Here is a 17,386-nt window from a genome sequence, read left to right as displayed (position 1 = left end):
ACTGCTAAGTAAAATAAAATGCGAAAGCTAGTTCTATGGGCTACAGTTTACACTAAATCCATAGCATTGAGTCTCAGAAGCCAGGTCAAAGCACAAGGAAAGCAGCTTAACAGACAATACTAACCCTACCGGTAAATAAAATGTAATATAAAGCCTTTTAATGCCATAAAATGCATGGCTAGTGTAACCTTTCAAGCAGCATTTCAATTTGTTGGGCAAATGAAGCTTGGAATATTTTTTTAAAAATACTGTGAATAAAGTATTTTCATGATCAATGTTGTCAGATATTCCATTTTCAGTATCATGTAGGGGCACACTGACAGGGCTGTTAAAACTCTAGAAACTCAGTCCCGCTTTCTCCAGGAGCAGTAGTGTCTTTGTAGTTATGTTAAGAGTCTTAGTCACACCACAACTGCAAATCATCAGATCATATTAAGCTCCAAAGGGAGCAACTTCTTCATCCCCACAAAGTGAGGATAAATTATGGAGAGCAGTACAAAAGTGTGTAGGTGGAAAAATGAAAGCGGTGATATCATATAGTCTACGTATTTTAAAAGTTATCAAAAAAAGCAAGATTCTAAAGGCATTACAAGAAAAATTTGCATTTCTTTCCAGTGGAGCTATTATTGTACAATGAACATTTAAGTCATTTAAAATAATTCACACACACAACTATAATTATAAAAAACAGCTATGCCTTCTTTTTCTGCACAAGATTCTTTGTGCAGAAATATCCCTCACCAAACTCTTGATCTCTATATTCTAGGGTTGGGATAAGTCATTAATATAGCCCATAAAACAAAATATTTAAAACAAGGGATAATTTTTACTTAGCAATTTATTACAGAATTTAAGAAATCCAAACACTTGAATAGTTAAGATCATAAATCTGACATCCCTCTCATACATTCATAGATTTTAACACCAGAAGAGACAACTATGATCCAGTTTGACCTCCTGCACAACACACAATTTCAGTAATTCCTGAATTGGAGGGAATTATTCTCTCTTATTACATAAGTGAATAGTACTGAATTACAGTTGAAATAGAGCATCTTTCTAAGAAAGGCATACAAACTCATTTTAAAGATTCCACATGATGATCAATGTGGTAAGTTCCACCACTTAATTACCCTCATGGATAAAAACTGCGTCACATCCAATTTGATTTTTCCAACTTCAAATCACTGGAACTTATTACACCCTAATGATTAATAGTTAGATTACAACCTTAAAAGAATAGTACTGATTTGGGTCAGTTACCAGAAATCTCAGAATACACACACCACAAAAAACAAGACCTTGGAATTTCATTTCACTTTTGAGGAGTAGCCGATGCTGTTTTGGCAGCAGTGAAAGAAAGTATTCTCAGTCAGCTTCACTGGCAAATATTTGGAGCCAGTTTTCAAATAGACAGTTCTTAAAACATTTGTACTATCCCTGTCTTGAAGATGCTCCTTGCATCAGCCAGTCTCAAAACCTCCCCATGTTTTAATTTTTGTGGTGTAATGAGAAGATTTTGTAGGGCAGATAGAGGAACACAAAGAAACACTAGAAACTTATTTCCCCCCGCACCCTTTGCAAAAAACCCCAACATTTTAAAGTTTTACTCTATAAAATTACCTCCAGATGCTATAGTTGTCAAAGATACTTAACTCCACAAATGAAAAGCATAAGTATCTTTTGGGACGGGAATTACCAGAGGAATTAATATAAATTTTATAATTGAAAAATGGCTGCAACTAAATTTGGAGATGCTATCCTCCAAATATATATTAAGCCACTGACATTTACGCTACCAGGTCTAAAATCCTGGTCCCAGAGGTGAAAGTAAGTTGGTACTATCCAGTATGGCATACCCATAAGAGCTGGTACACAGCCGACCATACCGGTCGGGCCACTGATGAGGGGGGCCAAAAGGGGCAGCTTGCCCAGGGCCCGGCAATTTAAAAGGGCCCAGGGCTCCTGGCAGTGGCCGGAGCCCCGGCCCTTTAAATCACCACCAGAGCCCCCGGCCGCCGCCGTGCTACTGCTACCACTGGGGTCCAGCAGTGATTTAAAGGGCCCAGGGCTCCCAGCCACTGCTATCGCAGCCGTAGCCTCTGGCCCTTTAAATTGCTGTCGGAGTTCTGGTGTAGTGGTAGCAGCAGCCAGGAGCCCCGGGGCTCCAGTAGTGATTTAAAGGGCCTGGGGCTCCAGCTTCCCAAGTGACCATAGCTAGATTGACATAGCTGCATCTGCACCAGGGGTTATATCGGCCATAGCTACAGCTTTCAGGGGTGTGGATTTTTCACTCTGCCAAGTACTGTAGTTATGTTGTCCTAAGTTTTAAGTGTAGCCCAGGCCTCTGTCACAACAATTTATAAAGTTAACTCTTCTGTAAAATATACACAATAACTGGACTCCTCCAAGGATGTGTAGAACCCCAAATATATGTACAAGCATTGTGTAAGAGATAACTCCCATTCACAGGGTTCTCAATTTGTACAAACACTACCTAAGAACGTCATACTGGGTGAGACCAAAGGTTCATCTAGCCCAATATCTTGTCTTCCAACAGTGGCCAATGCCAGGTGCCCCAGAGGGAAGGAACAGAACAGGTAATCATCAAGTGATCCATCCCCTGTTGCCTATTCCCAGCTTCTGGCAAACAGAGGCTTAGGGACACCATCCCTGCCCATCCTGGTTAATAACCATTGATGTATCTATGCTCTGTGAACTTATCTAGTTCTTTTTTGAAGCCTGTTATAGTCTTGACTTCATCTGACTGCTCAGGATTCCAGAACCCTATTTCTCTTCTCTAATAGACTTGTAATAAACAAAATGCCTGTAAGACCAAATACACAAATGAAGCATCACCTAATTCTTAAACCCTAAAGCCAGAACGTCTTCAAAATCCTTTCAAACTCCCCAGACAAACTGCTTTCAGATCCCCACCCCTTTGCCCACTAGACCCCTCAAACCCTGCTGAGCGGTGGAACACAATGGGCATGGCAGGTAAGTATTTCTGCTGTGTGCAAGGGAATATGCACAAAGACAGTCTGCTTCACTCCATTCTCTGGCTTTCTTCAAGCCCTATCATTAATGTCCTATCCCTATCATTAATGGGGAGGGAGGTTATCAGTCAACATCCTTTCAGAGAGACAGCTGTACTAACTGGTCAAAAGCGATTTACAAGCTACCACATAAAAGTTATCGTAAGTGGGATGGAGGGTCCAGACTGGTCTTTGTAGCCAATTCCCATGTTCTCCAAGGTATTGTGTACTTTTACCGCCTCTTGCAATTCTGAGGAATGCCAGGACTGTTTTTGCTTTAAGCAGTTACTAGCTTTCCTGTATACTGCAGACATGTATACAGATGACTCATTGATTCCAAGCTCCAGAAGCCTTAATCAATCACATACGCACATCATTCACTGACAAATTTCCTGTCAAGGCACATTTTTTGCTAAATCGATAGAAAGTTAACTACTCTGATTTTTATTTAGTATTCAGGCAGTACCATTTCTCCCACTCCTAATTTATACACAAACCTATTTCTGCAGGTGCTCTCCAGAAAGACTTTAACCATTCCTGACAGGGGGAGGTGGGACGAGAAAGTTTACTCTATTGAAAACAGACTCTATGCTTTAGGTTTGCTGAGTCTCTGCCAGTTGCATGTTGAGGTTTACATTCAAATCAGTACTGATTTATATAAAGAAACCTCATGTTATCATTACCACCTACTGTGAAATCAACTATTTCAAAACCCTTCAAAAAGCAAACAGATTCCGTAACAGCAGGTTAATAGAAGAACTGAGAAATTGCATGACTTGTTGATGCAAAATCCCTCAACACAGGAGCTTGATCCAATGGGACTATTTGTATTCTCAAAGTTAAGTACGTGTTAAGTATTTGTTGGATTGGGGCAGAGTGCTCAGCACCTTGCAGGAGTGTCCCCTAGATCAAGAGAAAGAGGTTATCCAGAACACACAAGTTCTCTTGACATCTCCATAAGGTTATGATACCTTTAAACATAGCATATACACATGAAGTTAGGGAAAATATATTACACAGATACATAGATTCCAAGGCCACTGTGATCATCTAATCCGACCACCTATATAATATGGGCTGCAGAATCTCTCCAAAATAATTCCAAGAGTTTCTCTCTTAGAAAAAACATCCAATCCTGTTTTCATAATTGTCAGTGATGGAGAATCCATCATGACCTCGGTAAATTGTTCCACGGTTACTCACTCTCACTGTTAAAAATGTATGACTTATTTCCAGTCTCAAATTGTCTAGCTTCAACTTCCAGCCACCGGATAACGTTCTACCTTTCTCTGCTAGACTGAAGAGTCTATTATCAAATACTTGTTTCCCATGCAGACACTTATAGACTAATCAAGTCATCTCATAATCTTCTCTTTTTAAGCTAAATAGATGTGCTCTAAAATTTTACTGGCAAGCATATGGAAGTGCTAGAGTCACAAGGGAGTTATGTAGGCCATCCCAGACAAGTGCAAATATGTTTATACCAAACTACCAAGGTATACAGAGCTTGAGATACTGTAACCATGTTTTAAGATAGCATTCTTAAAAGAACCAGAGTATATAAATTCTCCCTCCTCAAAATAAGTCTTTAGGTAACTACCACTCATAGAAATTACTGCTTCTAAATCACTCCAACTACAAATTTAAGTCTGTAGAGTTGACAGAAATATGTAAAATATATGTAATGAATCAGCTGAAAGTGGCCAATACCTTTAATATTTTGCAAATTCTAACTATTTCATTTGGAATTACAGTGACAATTCACTGAAATTATTAAAAGTTATCTACAATAAACAGCTCCACATATATTTCTGAATGACACTTTGGTGGACTTTTCCATTCTCCTCTACCTGTTCACAGTTTCAGTCACCACCAAAAAAGGTATTAATGACACACAGCAGCTGCTCCAAGTTATCGACTCCTTAATCCACTCAAGTAAAAAGTCAACTTTTGCCCCCTCATGAGGAGCCTGCTATCCTGGGTTTTTCCCTTCAAAAACAGAAAGAATATGTAATTCAACATTGCTACTTACAGCCTGGATTCCTCATTCTTCCTTGGCCCATCAGCAACATAGCAACTCTCCACTTAAAAAACAACTTTAAGATATTCTGATTTCCATCATTCTCTACTGGGAATACCTTCTCTTTCAGTGCTACTACTTTGCAAAAAACATTAATGCATCTTGAGTAACCTATTCTTCTTTGTAACCAGAATCTCTTTAAAACTCTATCCATATCCCTATTTTATGTTTCAACTTGAATGCGTCAAGGTTGGGGCAGAAGAGGAACTTTATTGCACTGTTTCAAATAAGGCTCTAGGTTAGGTTTTGTTGTATGTTTGGTGGTACTTTTGGAGGAGGCGGGGGATTTTCCTTCCCCAAAATCCAAGGAATCAGTATTATGGTAGGTAGTATTCGTTGTAGAAAAATGCAGAGTCATGCATAGTGCATGAAATAATTTGACATACACAGCCACATTGCCTAAATTAAACGTAATCAATCATGCAGGAAAAAGACCCAGCCATCTTGGCAGACAATTCAATGGAAACAGATGCTTAATCTTCAGCAATGTTTAAAATATTGGGGTAAGTTATGAAAGGGATAAAGAAACATACCGAAACATACTACTACTGTATAAATTGATGGTATGCCCGTACCCTCAATACTGTATTCAGTTTTACTCATATCTCAAGAATCGTAAAAGAAAGAGAAAAAAAGGTGACTAAAGTGATTAGAAGCATTGAAAAAGGACTTCAAAAAATGAGGAGAGTTAAAAGGATTAACATACATAATTTAGAGAAGAAACATGATAGAAGTATACAAAATAATGATTATTATACAGGTTATTCAGATGCTTTTGTTTATCCTCATAATACAAGAACAAGGGCACATTCAATAAAATGGAGAAGCAACATATTTAAAATAAAAGTAAATGCTTTTTTTAAATTAACAGAATGCACTGTCAACATACTGAGCGGCCTGCAAAGAGATGTAATTGAGACAAAGGGTTTAGTAGAATTTTAAAAAAGTAGACATTTATACAGAATCAGAAACTACCCAGATTGACTGGAAAGGAAGAATATCATACCTGCCAGCATCCTTTATACAGAGTACCAGTAGATTGATAGCAGGTATATATTTTCATAATTTTGCATAATTCATGAGTAGAAGCCATGCGTTTCTGTTTTAAAATGATACTATAACAAAGCATGATACATTTCAATGCCACATTTCTCACATTGTTGCTATTCTCTTCTTCGTGTTGAAAAGTACTAGGAAACTGGGGGATGAGAGAGAGGGGAAACAAGTATCTGCTAGCTCTAATCCTAACTTAATAATCATGTAATTAACGTCAAAAGTGTCAATTCTTCAACAGCTCTGTACTACTTTATTAGTGGGCGAGATTAGAAAGCTGATAATGATATATTAAGGATGCAATTAGAAAGTCAGGAATTCAACAAATCATTTTTTCCCCCAAAATTTGCTCATTGGCTCAAGGGAACTGCCTTAATTCCAGAGTTGCCCCTCCCTAATTAGGTGAAAATTGTAAATCTGAAAACTATTGACATAAAACCAAAGATATATTTGTTTAAAATTATGTTTTGTGGCACTCTGGGGAACCAATAATTTAAATTATTAGAAGTTAGAGAAGCAAAAGGTTAGTTACTTAGATTGTAAACTCTTACATGGATCACAGATTCTTTGGTCTTTTTTGTTATTGTGTGTACAGTACCTAGCACGATGGGTCCCTGTTTTCTGATTAAGGCCTCTAGGAACTTCTATATGATAAATTCAAGACTATTTTAGAGCTGGGATTATTAATACACTTAAATCACTCCAATTTCATATGGAATTCTATCTTAAACCCAGAACAAGAAAGAGCAGCAGTTTGTAGGACTGAGGCCCTACCGGGAAACCCAATCATACACACATATAGGTGCTTAGATTTATGCTTATGAATAATCTCAGAGACTTCAATAGGGCTACTCACTTCGTAAAGGTAAGCAAGCATGTAAGTATTTGTAGGACTGGGGCCCAGATTTAAAATTTTTATTAAAGCTAATGTTAAAAAAAAATAATTATGTAATACATAGGTGAGAAAGGAGTGTCTGTACATCTGGGTATCATCACTCTTTTCTCAATCTATGTATTAGGAGTGACTATACCCAGATGTACAGACACTCCTTTCTCAACCTATGTATTACTTTTTTTTTTTTAACGTTAGCTTTAATAAAAATTTTAAATCTGGGCCCAAGTCCTACAAATACTTAAAAGAGCTTAAAAAAACCACAGTGGACTGGTTAAGTCTGGAACACAGAGGTGTGGTATGCAGGTGTGAGATCCCAGACTAAGTTTAAAATCTGACTTCAGGGGCACAGAATATTGCAAATGGACACATGTCTCATTCCAGGAACTATGGGGAGAGCACCTTCACTTTCCATTACTTTTAATAAATTAAGACTCTCTCCATGCAACTTGAAAGCACCATCTTGATTTTAAAAATTTATCAATGAATTCTGATCAGAACTCCTACATACCTACTGACCCATCCACATTTTCCCATGTGAATTCATTCAAGAGCATAGGGGCACCCACACATGCCTATCACAACATGTGATGTACCTCCTTGTAGTGCACTTAATGCCCCAACAACAACTAAGTGGGTGAAGCGAGGCAATCACTATACTCTCAGATGAACCCATACAGAAAAATAAGAGACAAAACCACCATATTGCCCATGGGTGAACACTTTTCACAGAGCAATCACTGCACATCGGACCTCTCAAAACTCATCCTCAACCGAAACCTGCACAACACCTTAAGAAGATGAGCCTGAGAGCCTAAGTTCATAACTTTGCTAGACACTAAAAATCGTGGACTCAAAGACATTGCATTTGTGGCTTATTACAACAATCTGTAACCCACTAACCCTCCTTTGTCCTACAAAGGCACAGTTGTTAACTGCCCACCTCACCTTGAATGGTTTCTTGCAACATGTGTTAACCCCTTACACTTAATCTTGTATATAGCTGTGACATCGGAGTACCCTTCCCAGACCTGAAAAAGAGCTCTGTGTAAGCGCGAAATCTTGTCTCTTTCACTTGGCTCCTCGGAGCTAAGATAAAGCGTAAGTAGCCTCTCAGCCTATTAAAGGCTATGATCAAGTGTCTTGATGTGTTTGGTCTTTTGGCCCCGAGAGGAAAACCAACAGAAACTGATCCAATACAAGATATTGTCTCACCCTCATTGTCGCTCTAATGTGTAATCTAGTTAATTTTAAGAAGTCAGTTAAAAGCAGTTTCTGGTATTGTATTGCCTTTGTGCTTGAATCCCCTTATTAGTTTTTGTGGTTAAAAACCTCCCTCTCTTTCTTGTTGCTGTGTGAACACAAAGAGAAATACACAGGGAAAACAGACAATTATACACAAAACAAAAGAAAAAATGTCTCTCTCATCTTCCATCTTATAACACATAAAAAAATTCACACAGGAACGTATTTTTCAAATTGAAGATGTCCCTTCAAGTATAGGAGTTTATTGCAACAATACCTCTAATGTCTTGATTTTAGAATATGCCAATCTTGCATAATTAGTATTTCAGACTCACCGCTTCTTTCAGCTCTCTCCCTGCTGTTAGAATGGCTGGTAGCTAATGGGGAAAAAGTTGCAGAGGACAATGAATCTCCTGAAGGTGAACCAGGTTTCTGATTACTCTCACTATGGCTCACAGTAGCAGCTGCATTTAGCTGAGACCTTACTTGCTGTGGCTGAGGGTGAGAAGGACTTGAAGAAGGATCAGGATCTGAATCCATTTCAGCTGCAGGCAAAAAAGTTAAATTTATAATTAAGAAAAAAAGCACACACTAATAATTACGTGGCATGCATCTTATGTAAAACCAGAGTACAAACCTCTTTAAGTCCAAATACATGTTATGTTTCTTGTTCTGATAATATGTACAAAAAGTCAGAATGAACATAAAAGTGTTGGCAAGCTTGCTAAGGCATCTTTTACGCATGGAATTATTCAGGAATAGCTAGTGCTTCTCTGCTGCCTCTAAATAGTTTAATGCAGATGGGACAGTTGATTGAAATGCAGATCAGACGATGGGACTAACAAATCCACTCTCTGACCTGTGTCAGTGTACAAAATATCTATACAAAAAACAAAAAGTGCCCATCTGCACTTCGTATTCAAATCATGAAAGGGATGTGCTGCAGACCCTGAGGCATACCCATGAGATGGTCGTGAAGAAAAATTCCAACTCCCCCACTCCAGTCCTTTAACGAAAGAACTCGGATTTACATATATAGGGGTGACTTTCATCCAAAATGAGCAAACTCCTTTTGCCTCCCTGCCCATCCCCAAAGTAAACACTGTTTTACAGAAAAACATTTGCCAAAATCTTTAAGGGGTGCATTTTGAAAGGCATAAAGGGCAGTTAGGAACAAAATTCCCATTGACAATCTCCCCCCATGAAGATCAAAAGGTCACTGCTATTTTGTAAAAGGTTCCTTAAATATGTAACCTTTACAAAAAAAAGTTACCTGAACTTTTTCTTTTACAGGACTGGAAGCAGAAGGATGTGTGTCTTCATAGCAGGAAGTGTGATAAGTCATATCATGTCTGAAACTGACTTAGCTGAATTTGAAGCCTGAGCACAACAAACTTTGAAGAAGCTACTTTAACACAGTCAGCCTATTAAATGCCCTCTTCTAATCCTTGATTTTCCAAAAACATGCATACCCATGTGTAATAAAAATAAGCTATGAACGCATAGCCCAAAAGTATTATAGTCTCAAAGATCAATACTGACTTCAATGATTTGGGCTGACAACTTAAATTCTGTTTATAGAGTGATAACTAAAAATCCTAACTCATAAAGCAACAAACATATGATTAATATTTACTTTGTAAGGTACTAAGTAATTTAAACAACTCACTTGCTGTGTTTTTTTTAAATCAAGAAAAAGATTACAGTAAGGGTGACTACTTGCTTTCTGTATTATAACTTCTATTTCATATCACAAATAACTAAAACAGTTCTGCCTTAACAGTTGCACAAAAATGCAGAGATTAAAATGACCTTTCCCAATAAAGCAGCAGAATTACTTTTAATCATTATGATACGAAAGTTCTCTCTTAGTTGGATTCATACTTAACCCTGGTACTTTAAAAGGGAACATGGGTGGGGAAAATAAGGCAGAAGGTAAGATCCCTGACAGTAAGGAGTAAGAAAGAATCCTCTTCCCTGGCCCCAGTTAACTAAATTCTCCATAACTGATTCAGGGGCTTCCTCTTAGTTCTTTACTTCAACAGGTGAAAAAAGCATCTCCCCAGCATTTCCAAGAGAGGATGAAAACGTAACTTACTATAAAAAAAATAAAGAGACATTGCCATCTTCAATAAGGCCAAATATTAAAACTTTTTTTTACGAAGTTTTTATAAAATGCAAGTGTTTTTAAATTAAAAGTATTAATGAAGACTTGTTTAAACAAGTAAACATTCATCTGAAGTGATTAAAACCCAGCCATTGTAGCACCAAGAATCTGAATGTGAAACTGGGTATAAACAAAAGTTTAACTGACTTCATTGTCCAAGCTGAAAGAAATACAGAAAGTAAACAGAGCATAGACACAAGTGAACTGGATTTTTAAAACAAATCTTACTTTTATGACCTAAAGGGTTACGAGTAGCATAGGCAAATTTGTTTACATGTGATTTATAACATGAGCAGCCTTTTAAAAATGCAAAACATAACAAGTATTTATTCAGTGACCCAGTCTCTCATGTGCTCTCACTGTCTTTTCATGTTAAAAGTCCTCGGCAACAGACAAACCCAGTGACAATACCCATCCTGTGATTTGCCTGTGAAATCCTGAAAAGGGGATGGGTGGTTAGGGTCAAGTTTTAAAAAAGGTCCTAAGACAAGTAAAAAACCAGCATGTATAAAGCCTTGTATATGTTCAGAATACTTTCTGAATAAGCATTAATAAGTGATCCTGCAAAGGACAGGAAGGAGTGTAAAATACTGAACACAAATGCAAGGAACAGAATTTTGGGCTGGATTGTTTGGGACTCCCTACCAAAAAAGGGTGTTTGGCACACTCTCTGATGAGCCAGCTCTGATGAGCCAGCGCAACTATCTCAAAAGGGGCGAGGAAGAGCAGATGCTGTGCTTGCCCCAGTCAGAACAGTTTCTTGGGTGCACCCCCTGAAACAAAACTGAGAGCCTCTTAGGGGCTGCCACCGTCTGGCTCCCACAGCCTCCTCCTGGTGGGGGAGGCTAGAGAGTTAGGAGGCAGGTTTCCGCAGTGAGCAGCAGCCCCGGGAATGGATGAAGCTGGGAGGATCATGGATCTCTACTCATAGAGAAGAAGCTGGACATGACAATGCAACTTACAGCACTGCCCGAGGCTGGGTCCAAGGTCCCAGCGGGCACTGCTCAGGAGGGGGGAAAGGGGGTGGCAGGCGGTGAATCCCGCTCCCGAGGGGGATGCGCACAGCTGGAGAGGGGTCCCTGCTCCCGAGGGGGGTTCACAGCTAGGGGGACGCAGGCAGTGAGTCCTGCTCTCGAGAGGGGTGCACTGCTCGGGAAGGGGGGTGGGCAGGGCGGTGCGCACAGCTAAGGAAGCTACTGGGGGCCAGGCAGTAGGATCCCCTCCCCCCGAGCTGCAGGGACGGAGAGACCCAACACCCGGAGTCGTGCGGGCAGAGGGCTGTACCCCGCCCGCAGGGGGGGTTCGTGCCCAGCGGAACGAGGGGTGGGGGGGTCCCCTGTTTGCCGGAGGCTCCGGCTGCTGCTCCAAACACTCACCAGAGCCCGGCAGGGCAGAGTCCCCGGCAAAGTTGGGCTCCGACTCTTCCCGCGGCTGCGCGCAGACTCAGCGCGCGGCGCCCGCGGCCCCGCAGCCCTAGCCGGGGAAGCTGCCGGCCCCGCCCACCGCTCCCGGCCGCAGCCGCAGCCGCAGCCAGCCGGCGCCTCGCGCAGCGGCCGCCCGCCTGCCACTCACCGCGCTCCCGCCCCCGCTCCCCGGGGAGCTGCTTTGCCCCGGCGCAGGCTGGGGAGCGGCGGGGTGCGTGGGACGTTGCAGAGCCCGTGCGGCGGGGCCCGGGCGTCGGGGGGGGGGGCAGAGTCGCGCTGCGTGTTTTCCTGCAGCGAGAGAGGGAGGCGGCCGCAGGTTACTGCACTTGCTGGGCCTTGAGAGCGGGCCTGGGAACCGCTGGGGGCAGGACAGATGGGACGGTGCAACGTGACCTGCCACGGGCAGCCCGAGGCACAACACGTCCTCACCCAGCCCTGGCCAAGTTTGGACCCTCCCACCTCCGCGCCCACACGCTGGAATCAGAGGCGTTAGCCGCCTTACCGCGCTGCAAGACTGTGGGAGCGAACTCCGGCCCCTTGCCTCCAAAGGGAGACGGTGCAGTTTGCATCCGCCCGAAGTTGAGGCTCCAGAAATGCCTCCCTGAGAGAGGGCTGAAGAGAGAGAGTCTGAGAGAGCCCGGTTTTCCACAGATCTCCAGTACTTAACTCCCATCAGTTGGGGCTCCTAGTGCCTGCCCAAATATTAATCAGTGCATCCTAGCATCACTTTCCTGAGGGGGAACTGAAGCCACCCAGGAAGGCTGTGGTATGGGAACTGACGCCCGCTCTTCAGTGTCCGTGAGCCATAGGGCTTGGTGGGACAGACAAATAGATACAATAAAGTGCAACTTGTTTTTCCCAGGCTTGTCTGTTCAGAAACACAGGTGGGCAGGTACATGACTGGTACAAGTGAGTAGTTCATGGCTTCCCCTGTAATAGCTTTATCTAGGTACGAACCTGGTCTTCATCAATATACAGTAGAACCTCAGCATGGGGTGGGTGTGGGGGGGGGGACTGGATCAGTATTCATGTCACCCTCCCCTTTAGTGCCTGACCCAGGCCAGGGAAGCTAATGATCTAAGCAGCAGCCCAAAATTGGTGATGAATCCTGGGCACGTGCCACGTGAGGCATGGTGCACATAATCTAACAAGACCTCACCCTTATGAAGACCTCAGGAATGGAGGTTGTTTATAACTCAGAAATGTTTATAACTCTGCATGAAATGTTCTGGTTCTTTTAAAAGTTTACATCTGAATGCTGACTTTATACATCTTTGAAACTTTACTACACATAAGAAAGTGCTTTAACTCTCTTAATTTAAATGAAACACGCACAGAAACAGTTTCCTTACCTTGTCAAATCTTTTTTTAAACTTTCTCTTTATTTTTAGTAGTTATGTTTAAACAGAGTATTATACTGTATTTGCTTTATTTTATTTTTTTTGTCTCTGTTGCTGTTTGATTGTGTACTTCCACATGAGGTGTGTTGTTGACTGGTCAGTTTGTAACTCTAAGGTTTTACTGTAGTATCCGAGTGCCACCCACATATTTACAGATACCAATCTCCTTCCTGCTGGGGAGGAGAAACATCTTGACTAGTTTAGGAGGCAGAGTTGTTTAAGTTTTGTGTGAGAGCCCTGGTTTACACCTAAAACTTCAATTGACCTAATTGGCGCACGGGGACCTCAGAGACATACTTAAGCTACCCTAAGCCTCCTGTAGACACTGCTAGGTGACAGGAAGAATTCTTCTGTCAACCTGGCTTCCACTTCTTGCAGGGGAGGATTTACTACAGCAACGGAAGTAGCCCTACCATTTGTGTTTATAATATGGCGCTACAGCACTGTAGAGCTTGCTGCCAATGTAGAGTTTGTAGTGGACACATACCCTGAGATTGGTGTTGCTTTCCTTGAAAAATGGGGTCGCCCTCATACTCTTGTTTTCTAATCCCCATCTCTCATTTTATGAGCTAAATTGTGCCTTCTGATATACAGCTGGATATTTCAGTGGCATCAGCACATGTGTTATTCTCCCAGAAATGTTTTCTCCAAATAGAGGTGCAAACATACTCAAAAAGGTGAAATCCTAGCCACATTCAGTTAATAACAAAACTCTCATTGGCTGCAGTGGGGCTAAGATTTCACCCTAAAATTTTTTTTAAACCATAGTAGGAGCAGGTCTTGAATATCAAAGATCATACAGGTTTCAGAGGAACAGCCGTGTTAGTCTGTATTCGCAAAAAGAAAAGGAGTACTTGTGGCACCTTAGAGACTAACCAATTTATTTGAGCATGAGCTTTCGTGAGCTACAGCTCACTTCATCAGATGTTTACCGTGGAAACTGCAGCAGACTTTATATACACACAGAAATCATGAAACAATACCTCCTCCCACCCCACTGTCCTGCTGGTAATAGCTTATCTAAAGTGATCAACAGGTGGGCCATTTCCAGCACCTGTTGATCACTTTAGATAAGCTATTACCAGCAGGACAGTGGGGTGGGAGGAGGTATTGTTTCATGATTTCTGTGTGTATATAAAGTCTGCTGCAGTTTCCACGGTAAACATCTGATGAAGTGAGCTGTAGCTCACGAAAGCTCATGCTCAAATAAATTGGTTAGTCTCTAAGGTGCCACAAGTACTCCTTTTTTTTAAAGATCATACAAGTTCTTTTAATTGCTTTTTCTTTCCTGTGTCCGTTAACTACAGTTAATTTACTATCTTCCCCTGTCCTGGTTTCTTGCTTGCTGAGAGCCTGCCCCAGTATGCTCCATGAAGGTGATACCTCTGTACCTTCTGTTCAGCATTAAAGAATGGTGTCTGCATCTGCATATCTCTTACTCCCTTCGCTAAGGTTTTAGTGTATTTTTTCTTCTCTGGTTGAAGAAGGCAGCATTCTATGAAGTGCTAATGTTCTGTGCTGGCATTTCTAAACTGAAAAAAAATCATTGAGTGGGAGAAAGTGTACAAAGTTAGAAAGTGAGTCAAATTCCACTTATGTACAGGAATAAGGCTTAATGGTATCATACAATGGGATTGCAAAGTACTCAATCTGCACAGAGCAGAAGTGTTTTTTTTTAGCCTAACTTAAAACTTTGAGGTGCAGTCATGCGGCAAGTGGATGCAAACCAGAGCAAATTGGTGAAGTTTCCTTACTGTCTAAGTGGCGAAAAAATATCAATCATTGACCCTAAGCCAGTGCAGAATATTTCATTGTTGACTTAGGCTAAAACACCCTTTTGTGCAAGACTCAAGAAGGGAAAAAAGCCCTAGAACCATTAAACAAGGATGGTAACATACACAGTGGAAATATTATACATTAACAGTGGAAACATAAGATGCCACAAGTACTCCTCGGTTTTTTTGCATGTACACAAGGGCTTTCTAAGAGTCCAGGTAGACTGTGAAAAGGTCCTATACCAAACAAGCAGTCCTATACCAAACAAGCAGTTTCCTCTTAAGCAAACTAAGCAGTCATTGGATAAGAGGGAATCCATGTCCTTTCATGTATAATTAACTGGTTAAAAGATAGGAATAGGGCAGGAATAAATGGTCAGTTTTCCACTATGGAGAGAGGTAAACTGCAGGGTTTCTCAAGGTTCTGTACTGGGACCTGTGCTGGTCAACATATTCATAAATGATCTGGATAAATGGGTGAACAGTGAGGTGGCAAAATTAGCAAATATTCAAATTACTCAGGATAGTAAAGTTACAAAGGGATCTCACTAGACTGGGTGACAAAATGGCAGATGAAATTCAATATTGATAAATGGAAAAAATACTCCCAACTGTACATGCAGTGAGATGTGTCTAAATGATCTCTTACCACTCAAGAAGAAAAAAAAAAAAGATCTTAGAGTCATTGTGGATAATTCTTTGAAAACATCTGCTCAGTGGGCAGAGGCAGTAAAAATAAAATAAAATAAAATAAAAAGCAAATACTGTTAGGAACCATTAGGAAAGGGATATATAAGACAGATAATACCATTATGCCACTAGATAAATCCATAGTATACCCATATCTTGAATACTGCATGTAGTTCTGGTCACCTCATCTCAGAAAAGATATATTGGAATTGGAAAAGGTACAGAGAAAGTAATGAAAATTAGGGATATGGAACAGCTTCCAAACAAAGAGATAGATTAAGAAGACTGTCTCTTCAGTTAGAAAAAGGATGATTAAGGGGTGTTACAGGAGGACTATAAAAATCAGGAATGGTGTGGAGAGTGAATAGGGAATTGTTATATATCCCTTCACATACCATAAGAACGAGGGGTTACCCAATGAAGTTAATAGGCAGCAGGTTTAAAAAACATACATAACACATTCACACGGTGCCTGTCAACTTGTAGAACTCATTGCCATGGGATGTTGTGAAGGCCAAAAATACAACTGGGGTTAAAAAAAAGTAGATAAGTTTATGGAGGATAGATCCATCAATGTCTATTAGCCAATATGTCGAGGGATGCAACCCCGTGTTCTGGGTGTCCCTAAATCTGACTGCCAGAAGCTAGGACTGGACCACAGTGGATGGATTACTTGATAATTGCCCTGTTATGTTCATTTCTTCTTAGGCAGTTTGCACTGGCCACTGTAACAAGACAGGCTATTGGGGTAGATGGACCATTGGTCTGACCCAATGTGTCCATTCCTATGTTCTTATATGAATTGTTTTTTTTAAACAAATGAAGAGATGCAATAAATGTTAAATAAATGTCTTCTAGTGAGAAGAAAATGTGATACATACTGAAAATGACATTCATAGTTATATATTTTGAAATATTAACATCTGTATATTTCCAAATGTATGGTTGTCATTTTCAGAAATAAAACAGTTCACAGAAATGAAACTGTTCCTATCTATGTAAATCATTTTTCATGATTTAATTTGATTAAATAATTTTAACTCAATGTAATGAACGTACATACATATATTTTTACAATAGATTTTTCCTCTATGTATATATCACTGCTCTAATATTTTTTCTGGACTGTGCTTCAGATCCCTACATTTCTCTGTAAATTTATCACTTTGTTTGGTTACATTTGTGATATTTTAGACACTTCATTTCTGTTGGTCTATGGGAATGATTTTGCTTGAATTGCTCCTAACCAAATATTTCTGACATTCAGCCTATTTTTTAGTGCAGTAGGAGGATTTAGTCTTTTTCTGGCACTGTTATTCACTTCTGACAGCAGCTATTAGGCAGAACTTGATAATAGGTGGGAGAAGATGAGCAGACAGCATAGAGAAGTTCTCTAGAAACTGAAGCACTTATGAAGATCACAAACTCAATCCACTGTACCTGTGATTTTATTCTATGTATCGTGGAGGATCTGAAAAAGTATATATTACAATGATTCCCCTGTAGCATCTATCAGATTCCAAGGGGAATCATGGGAAGTCTGCACATACTAATATTGCTACTTTGTGCTTATATAGTAATATTTAATTAGTGGTGAATCACAAAAAAAGATCAGTTATTTCTAC

The 17,386-nt window shown here is 40.5% G+C and overlaps 1 protein-coding gene across 5 annotated transcripts in view; it reads right to left on the bottom strand.

Annotated features, from left to right (window-relative positions):
* WFS1 (wolframin ER transmembrane glycoprotein) overlaps positions 1-11,986 on the bottom strand; it is a 52,062-nt gene extending 40,076 nt beyond the window's left edge. Inside the window, exons 1-3 of one of the 5 annotated variants that reach the window (XM_073342559.1) lie at positions 11,849-11,985; positions 8,792-8,850; positions 8,641-8,682 (exon numbers count right to left, since the gene is read on the bottom strand). Coding sequence is in view for 3 of the 5 variants with exons in the window: in XM_073342557.1 (XP_073198658.1) it covers positions 8,641-8,845 (205 nt within the window). In the remaining 2 variants the exon portion in view is untranslated. Of the gene's footprint in view, positions 1-8,640; positions 8,851-8,942; positions 8,978-9,578; positions 9,883-11,848 lie in introns of those variants that run through there. The other 4 variants (XM_073342557.1, XM_073342558.1, XM_073342555.1 and 1 more) reach the window with 4 other exon arrangements.
* Between the last annotated feature and the right edge of the window lie 5,400 nt (positions 11,987-17,386).

Source organism: Lepidochelys kempii, chromosome 4 (assembly GCF_965140265.1).
Source record: "Lepidochelys kempii isolate rLepKem1 chromosome 4, rLepKem1.hap2, whole genome shotgun sequence".
Taxonomy (NCBI): Eukaryota; Metazoa; Chordata; order Testudines; family Cheloniidae; genus Lepidochelys; species Lepidochelys kempii.
The sequence above is the reverse complement of the archived record's forward strand: the minus strand, read 5'-3'. Positions and strand labels throughout refer to the sequence as shown.